Source organism: Astatotilapia calliptera, chromosome 12, assembly GCF_900246225.1.
Source record: "Astatotilapia calliptera chromosome 12, fAstCal1.2, whole genome shotgun sequence".
In the NCBI taxonomy this organism is placed as follows: Eukaryota; Metazoa; Chordata; class Actinopteri; order Cichliformes; family Cichlidae; genus Astatotilapia; species Astatotilapia calliptera.
This window is the reverse complement of record NC_039313.1, coordinates 15469169-15478512: the sequence shown is the minus strand read 5'-3', so window position 1 is coordinate 15478512 and position 9344 is coordinate 15469169. Positions and strand designations below refer to the sequence as shown.

Below are 9344 nucleotides of genomic sequence, written 5' to 3'. Positions count from 1 at the left end.
TTTTTTTCTTTCCTTTTCTTAAAAAACAAATAGAGAAGTTAATTCTTATTGGCTCACCAGATCGTCCTCATGTGGTGTTATTACAGTCATTTACCTCAAATCCCCTCAAACCATGAGATTTATGCCACCTTATTTGAGACATTTTTACACCAGCAGGCAGTTGGAACGGACGTTGCTTTGTTGTTTCCTCTCTTAGCTTCTTGTGATTGGTTCACTAACCAGCTAAGGCCACAAGCGAGGCTCTGATTGGTCAATAGCTGGAAACCAGGTAGTGGGAACAGTAGAACGCGGGTGTCGTGCTTTCGTCGGTGAGTAGCAATAGCTTGCACAGGAATAAAAAAAAGTACTGCTGCCCACTGCGTTTATATTAGAACACAGTTTTTATTATTTAATGACGATGACTGTATACGCTCAGAAATGTCCTTAATGGTCGTGAAACTCCAGAGACCGCGTGCGTGCTCCGGTAGTTGCACTTTGCACCTACAGGTTTCTCAAATAAACGCGATGGCGTAAAATTGGCCTGCATAACAAATAATTAAGCCTTAAAAATGAATGAAACATATAAGTGAGAGGCAAATCATGTTCACTGAGGAGAGGAGTAGAAAATGGGGTTCATTCAGCAGGCAACCGGAGCTGTGCGTCACTGCGAACATTAACGCACAGTCATCAGATACTTGAGAACTCCTGGAGGGGTGTAATTGTCTTCTTTTAGGGAAAAGGAATAGGAGTGACGTCGGTCAGACATGCGTCGCTTTTATGTTTGAAGTGCTTACACAGGATGAATACCTGAACCTTCAAAATAAATCCACGTTTCTTTTAAATGTTGGCCCAAAGCACTTCATTGTGGAGAATGTTATTAGACGATTTTTGTTCTTTTTTTATAATCTGCATCCATTTTTTGGTCATTATTTTTATTATTTCAAATAATGAATCTTTAGTTTGTAAAGGACTTACTCAATCCCTACATGTTTCATCAGCTCTAGTCTTTGCATATATTAAAGATAGTTGTGTTTATCCCCACACTTACATTCGTGGACTCTTCTTATTTCCACAGAGGAGTGCATTCATACTATGCATGCTTGTTTTAATTTCTGCTCCTTACAGTCTCCATCATGGAGCCTCTGTTACCACGAGAGTCTGGCCAGTTCATAGCAGAGCAGAGTCGGGATGTGTTTGTCGAGGATGAAGGAGTGCAGAAGGTGGCGGAGATGCTTTACGGTCTCCAACACAGTGACGAGCTGACAGCCAGTGGCTGGAAGAAAGCAAATCCATTGGCCCCAGCACCCACATCTGACCAGGGGAGTGTACTAGTACCCAGGCTATGAAAAGATTCTTCATAGTATACAGTATTGTGCAAAAGTGCTGAACCATCCTTCATTTCTTTATGTTTTGCTTCCAAGGAGCCAGAGTTTCTTGCAATGTTTTAAAATGGTTTTAAGCAATAGTTCTTCAGTCCTTCTGAAAACCTTTCAGAAGATTTTCTTCCATCATTTTCATCATTTTTTTTCCACCAGTTTCTGGTTTTCTATCAGTCCTGAATATCCCTATCTACTGTCTCTGTCTTTGGCGGTTCATCAGTTTTCCCTCCAGATGTCGACCTCCGTGTGTTCCCTAGTTTTTCCCTTGGTTATACCTATATATAAGTTAGACCAAGCATTATATCTGCTATAGTCAGGGGTGCACATAAGTGGTCCGCAGGTGCGCATTCACTGTCAAAATAAAAGACGCGCACCAGATAAGAAGTTGCAATGCGCGTTTGCGTCCATATAAAAGGCACTGTTTTTTTCCGCTAGAGTGGGATTTTCACGGCGTATTCTGCACCACATCTCTGTGTGTTCATCATTTGTTTGAAGCCAGCTCACCTCCTGCAACCACTTTTCCGAGAATACGCGCTTCTTTTGCGGTTCGGACTCCTTCTGACATTTCGTTGGAGGTGGAGGAAAACCAAAGTAATTGCTTAAAGGAGCTTCTTCGACATTTTTAAGAGTTCTAAACAAACGTCTGTCCTCCTCCAGAAAATCTTATGTACGCAAACGCGCGTTGCAACTTCTTATCTGGTGCGCGTTTTTTTTATTTTGAAGGCGAATGCGCACCTGCGGACCACTTATGTGCAGCCCTGACTATAGTGCTATGCCGAAGTCTTGAGTCACCCCTCATTTCTTTATATTTTGCTTCCAGGGAGCCATATTTTCTTATAATTTTTGAAGTGCTCTTGAGACATTCCCTTTTAAGCTGTCTTTGGGCATTGGCTGCTTTTTCACTTCATTTAAGTCCGGTCCTTGTACCTAGCCATAATAACTTAGTGGTTATTATTGTGAAATTTAAAAAAAGAAAAGAAAAAAGGTTTTAAGGGGGGTTTATTTAATAGTTGCAGCTAATCAGGTGGTGAGATTGTGAATATGTGTTGCTTTACTCTGTTTTATATTACCATAAATATAAAGTATTAAGGTTTTCAACTGTTGTCTGGACACAATGAAGGATTTATGAAATGATTGTATCTACTGATGTTAGGTAGGTTTGTAGCATAAACCTATTCGCTGGAACGTTGAAGGCAATATAATTACACCGCAAAGCAAGACACGAAGTAGGCAAGTTCTTCATGTTACTCGTGCACGGGAGAGACTGGACAGAGCGCCGTCCCTTCGCTTGACCCCAGTAGCTCTCGTCCGTTCTCCCGTATCACTGTCCTTTTATTGAGGTTACATGAATATGCATAAGTTCATTAACATATGACGTCTACAAACACAAAGAGTACCTTGCCTGTGTGTGTGTGTGTGTGTGTGTGTGTGTTACTGCTGATCGAAGGGTCATATAACATCCTTGGTCAGGAAGAGGGTAGACTAGACCCCCCCGGTGAGGAAGTCCAGCAGTTCATCTAAACAGAAAAGCACTTAGACTAGAACAAATGTAACTACGTTAATCCTACCATAAAACTATAAGGCAAGATGCAAACTTTTCCCATGCCCCCAAGATGCAGGTGTGCATTCCTGGAATGCACACCAAGCCTCTGTAGCCTGTTAAAGATCACACAACTTATCACTACACAATTAATTATACACTTCTAAGCATCTATGGTTAAATATTTCTAAGCATAAATGAGTAAATGTTTCTAAGCATAAATGACAATCAACAATACAACTCTATCAACTGACATCCAGAATTAATCAAAAAGACAGTAGCTGCAGTGGTCTTTGATTGTATTTTGTATGGGTACAGGTTTTTAAAATATTGACTAAAACACTAATTTAATACAAATTTTTAAAACCTCAGTGGAGAAACCCTGTCTCTTTTGGACAGTGTGTTACAGTATATTCACTTTTCTTTCCTTTTTTTTGTATACTTTCTTAATAATTTGTGCAATTTACCACTGCAGGCATTGAACTGGGTATTTGTAGTAGACACCATGAACTTTTCCTTTTGGCCAGAGGAAGAAACCCAGCAATGTGAGGTGACTTATAAAGGCACCACATACACAGGCTACATGACCCTGTGTGCTGCCATCACCAGAGCCATGGAAGAAGGTAAGAGTACATACCTGTACATCCACTTAGTTACTATATTATACAGACTTATAGAAAATAGCAGTAGGCAACTCACAGCACTTTCTATTTTAAGGTAAAGACTCTTCAGCATTATACATAGAAAGCCAGAAATGTAACAATCCTTGATGAGCATAAACATGAAGGATGGAAATGTCAGATTTATAAATTGTTTGCCGCTGTGACTGTTTGCAGCAAAGTTACAACCATGCTCTTACCTTTACTTCATACATAATTTTAGGTGTTTTAATCCTAGTCTCTGGAGAACAAAATGTATATTTTGATTGTCCCTCTATTCTGTGCAGTTTTGTTATTACCCATTATCGTGTTTGTGCCCTTTATTTGAACTACGACTGCTGGGAAATTGCTTGTAGCTCTGCATGTGCCTGTGCATCATTTATAATTAGCATGAATGACTCCGGATATGAATCAATTATGTCTCATATGGAATAGCTCTCAGTGTGTGGTCGCCATGGCCTTTATAATTACAAGAGATTTTCTCAGAAAAGCACAGGTAGTTTGGCTCCAGTGTGAATCTCGGGGTGGGGGGTTGACAGCGTGAGATCAGAGCAAATTATGTATTTTGAGTCTATTGTGAGCAATGGCCACTGTCAAGTTATATTCTTATTATTGCACACCGAGGGTAGCTCCTGTTTTAAGATTAATCCACCTAGCACCTTCTCTTCTCCACACTCCACAGGTGTACCTATTACTGATCCAAAGTATTTCTCTCAGATGAACGTGGAGGAGTTGGGACGTGTCCTTCGGTCAGACAATGAAACACCCATGCCGATGCTGCGGGAGCGTCACCAGGTTCTGATATTAATACGATATTCAAATAATGATTCAATTGGTCAATATATGGATTTCAGTAATGCTTCAGTTTTGATTTTACTTTGCTTTTTTACTTTCTTTAAATCTAAAAGCTGTCTTTTCAGTCAGGGCAGTCTCAGCATTTACAAAATGAAAGGAGTGCTTTTTAAAGCAACAGTGACTTTTTCTTTTAGAAATAAACAAGGTTTTACATTCCTCTATTCAACATCATGGTACATATATTCATATTGGGCACATTTTTCTGCCTTTCTTTGTATGAAATGTCAAATTTTATTTTGATATTAAGCAAGAAAAGTGATTTTATGGTTCAATTAATTATTGAGTCTGTTAGTTTTGTTACATTTATAAACACAAATTTAAATTGTGGCGCTTTCTGCCTGTTACATTTAAAGAAGCCACCTGCTGAATCTTTTTAACAAGGTGCTGACAGAAGGCGGCCGTGTGCTGCTGGAACATGGTGGAAGCTTCCGCAGTTTTATCAGCCAAGCCGGAAACGACGCCCAGAAGATGGTGGAGCTCATTGTGCAGAAGATCCCCTCGTACAGGGATGAGGCTACATATGAGGTGAGAGTTTAGCAGGATCATTGTACAAATTAGGAACCTCTTCTAATTGGGAATGTGCAAAAAATAAAAGAGACGCCCTCTATTTGCTGCACTAGTTTGGCTTTTCAGAAATGTCAAGTTGGTACAAGAGGAAAGGGTTGGAATGATTAACTTATTTACAGGTTTTTAGATACTAATACAATCACTTATGGTTGAATAGGTCACAGTGAGCAAGCATAAAACTGTAATTTCCCCAAATATTTGGAAAACTGATCTTTTTATTAGTACGGAGCATAAATACATAACTGTGCAGATACTTTGAGTTTTCAGCCTAATGATACAGCCTGTATATTGCTTTATAGATTATGCACAATGCATAATACATATTAAATGCATATATGAAATATATGTGATCAAATATATGCATTTGGAGAATTTAAAATAAATTGTGATGTGAGAGTTCCACCTCCTGGTCAAATACAGTGCAGCAACACTGATGCTGTCAGTTTATTACACAGTCAGAGGAGAGCATTATACTCTTTGACGTTATTTCTTTAATTTTATATTTGTGTAAGAACACCTGCCAAATTATAAATATTTGTGGCCTAAGGACAAATACGATGTTGATATTTTGTCACTTTCTTGGTTGCGTAAGGGTAAAAGGATTTCATTCTACAAGCGAGCCCAGATTCTTGTGGCAGATTACTGGGGCCTCATGGCGGCCAGAGGACAGGGTGACATCATTAACATGGATTGGCTCACCATGTTTGCTGACTACAGGGTTCCTCAGGCGCTTGTCTACTTAGGAGCTCTACGATACTCTGATACGCTGATGCAGGCGTTGAAGAATGGTGAGACAGTAGTGTGTCTATGCACTTGTTTCTCTTGCTGAAGATAATATTTCAAATCACGAGATATAATTGTTTTCAGGTGAGCTTCTGTCTTCAGGAGACCGGAGAGAAGTAGAGATCCGAGGTTGTTCCATTTGGTGCGTGGAGCTGATCAAAGACCGTCTCCACAAGCTGGTGCAGGAGAGAGATGGACAACCCTGCAGTGTGAACTCGGTTATCATCGACTTTTACCTGTGGCCTTACGCCAAGCAGCACCACAAAGAGATGGCCCACATTCCCATACACCACACACGCTGTATTTACTATTGATGAGCTGGCTGGCAGCCGTACATACAGGAGGCTGCACTTCTCAGTCTGCCGCTCGCTGGGCTGAAGCCAAGCACATCTCTGTGCCAGGTATACAGTGGGGCAAAAAAGTATTTAGTCAGCCACCGATTGTGCAAGTTCCCCCACCTAAAATGATGACAGAGGTCAGTAATTTGCACCAGAGGTACACTTCAACTGTGAGAGACAGAATGTGGAAAAAAAAAAAATCCATGAATCCACATGGTAGGATTTGTAAAGAATTTATTTGTAAATCAGGGTGGAAAATAAGTATTTGGTCAATAACAAAAATACAACTCAATACTTTGTAACATAACCTTTGTTGGCAATAACAGAGGTCAAACGTTTACTATAGGTCTTTACCAGGTTTGCACACACAGTAGCTGGTATTTTGGCCCATTCCTCCATGCAGATCTTCTCGAGAGCAGTGATGTTTAGGGGCTGTCGCCGAGCAACACGGACTTTCAACTCCCGCCACAGATTTTCTATGGGGTTGAGGTCTGGAGACTGGCTAGGCCACTCCAGGACTTTCAAATGCTTCTTACGGAGCCACTCCTTTGTTGCCCGGGCGGTGTGTTTTGGATCATTGTCATGTTGGAAGACCCAGCCTCGTTTCATCTTCAAAGTTCTCACTGATGGAAGGAGGTTTTGGCTCAAAATCTCACGATACATGGCCCCATTCATTCTGTCCTTAACACGGATCAGTCGTCCTGTCCCCTTGGCAGAAAAACAGCCCCATAGCATGATGTTTCCACCCCCATGCTTCACAGTAGGTATGGTGTTCTTGGGATGCAACTCAGTATTCTTCTTCCTCCAAACACGACGAGTTGAGTTTATACCAAAAAGTTCTACTTTGGTTTCATCTGACCACATGACATTCTCCCAATCCTCTGCTGTATCATCCATGTGCTCTCTGGCAAACTTCAGACGGGCCTGGACATGCACTGGCTTCAGCAGCGGAACACGTCTGGCACTGCGGGATTTGATTCCCTGCCGTTGTAGTGTGTTACTGATGATGACCTTTGTTACTTTGGTCCCAGCTCTCTGCAGGTCATTCACCAGGTCCCCCCGTGTGGTTCTGGGATCTTTGCTCACCGTTCTCATGATCATTTTGACCCCACGGGATGAGATCTTGCGTGGAGCCCCAGATCGAGGGAGAGTATCAGTGGTCTTGTATGTCTTCCATTTTCTGATGATTGCTCCCACAGTTGATTTTTTCACACCAAGCTGCTTGCCTATTGTAGATTCACTCTTCCCAGTCTGGTGCAGGTCTACAATACTTTTCCTGGTGTCCTTCGAAAGCTCTTTGGTCTTGGCCATGGCGGAGTTTGGAGTCTGACTGTTTGAGGCTGTGGACAGGTGTCTTTTATACAGATGATGAGTTCAAACAGGTGCCATTCATACAGGTAACGAGTGGGGGACAGAAAAGCTTCTTACAGAAGACGTTACAGGTCTGTGAGAGCCAGAGATTTTCCTTGTTTGAGGTGACCAAATACTTATTTTCCACCCTGATTTACGAATAAATTCTTTACAAATCCTACCATGTGAATTCATGGATTTTTTTTTCACATTCTGTCTCTCACAGTTGAAGTGTACCTCTGGTGCAAATTACTGACCTCTGTCATCATTTTAAGTGGGGGAACTTGCACAATCGGTGGCTGACTAAATACTTTTTTGCCCCACTGTACATACAAACAGACTTCTCTTTGGCTGCAGTGGAAACAGCTGTGAAGTGTTAATGCAGCGTGTCTTTCTGAGTGGGCACTGCTGTTCATTTCCGGTCTCAAATATGTCGGTCATATTTTCTCACAAACCTCTCGATGTGGAGAAAATGATCATATTATGCCAATCTGCGTATGCTCTGCAAGTATATAACAGTCTAACAATAAATGATATTCATCAAACTGGAGGAGGATTAGAGTACTTTGGTTTTTGATACTGTCTTTCTTTTTTAAAAGGAGTGTAATCAGAGTGTTTTTTAAATTCAGTGTAGTCAGTATTATGCATTTCATGAGTGCAAATGGATAAGCCCGATGTTAACATGCAGCTCTTTTTACTTCTCTCTTTTTTTTCTTGGTAACATAAAGCCTTTGGTCATTTCTCTTTTCAGTGAAATATTATTTAATACAAGTTATATAGAGGCATCTTGCTTTCTGCTCCTCTTTGAAAAGGGAACAGAAAAAAGTGACAGCCTGCACTGAATATAGCAAAAATGTGATGAAAGATGGAAACCTTCCTCAGATGAGAGATTTCTGCAGTCTGCATAATGAAGGAGTACAGATATTGTGTTAAGCTGAATATTGAGAGGCTTAAGCTAAAATTTGAAATAATAATAAATTATCTAGCAGATGCAGTCTGCCTGAAAGGTATACTGTATTATTAGGATGACAGCGTGTGGTATAATAGATTTCATGTATTTTCTTCGTGCCAGCTGAGTTTGTTAGATGGGGTGCTCTGCTGTTGTCCAGTAAGTGATGCAGAAGGTGGTCAGGATTACCCATGACCCATCGCACAGTTTGTGCAGTGATCTCCTCTCCACCACAGCTAGAATAGTGTCCAACTTGCAGCCAATCACAGAGCCTGCCGTCCTGATCAGTTTATGCAGTCTGTTGGTGTCACCAACTCCGATGCTGCTCCTCCAGCAGACCACAGTGAGGTAAGCTGCGCTGAGCACAACAAACTGTAGGAAAAGCTCCAACATTTTGCTGCACACATTGAAGGATCTCAGCTTCCTTAGGAAACGAGTGTGCTCGTTCCCCTCTTGTAAACAGCTTCTGTGCACTCCTCCACTTTATCCCAGGACAGACATGGCCTGTTTCACCACACTATACCTTTGAACATGGAAACATTTCTGTTTCAGAATTCTTGTACATCTAAAAGAATACGTATTTATCCAGAATGACCAGACAAAAAAATTAAACTATACACTCATACTAACCACTAAGCAAATGCCTGTGTAAATAAAACTGCTCTATACCTTTGTAAAGTAGAAACTGAAATCTTTCGAATTGGAGAAGACTTGAGTAAGAGCTCAAACCTCTTCGCAAACTTAAAGAAGTCCGGTCGTCTTAAAAATAGAGTTAAATAACAATTGGTTGGTTGTCTCATATGATCGGTTTCGCTGTATGGCAAATGAAAGTCATCATATCTTAAAAAGACCTAACAAATCTATAAATCAAGTAAATCTCAGACTCCTGATGGCGCTGTCGCCTTAACGGCGCCGACTTCCACGAGTACTCTTGAACATCCCACT

At 41.0% G+C, this 9344-nt stretch overlaps 1 protein-coding gene across 1 annotated transcript; it reads left to right on the top strand.

The window, feature by feature from the left end:
- Positions 1-213: 213 nt before the first annotated feature.
- On the top strand, positions 214-6201 carry qng1 (Q-nucleotide N-glycosylase 1). The gene is made up of 7 exons (XM_026188693.1): positions 214-308; positions 1105-1298; positions 3374-3521; positions 4240-4352; positions 4794-4937; positions 5572-5767; positions 5847-6201. Exons 2-7 carry the CDS (start codon positions 1113-1115, stop codon positions 6074-6076), a joined length of 1017 nt encoding a protein of 338 aa, XP_026044478.1. The 5' UTR covers positions 214-308; positions 1105-1112; the 3' UTR covers positions 6077-6201.
- The last annotated feature ends 3143 nt before the right edge of the window (positions 6202-9344 follow it).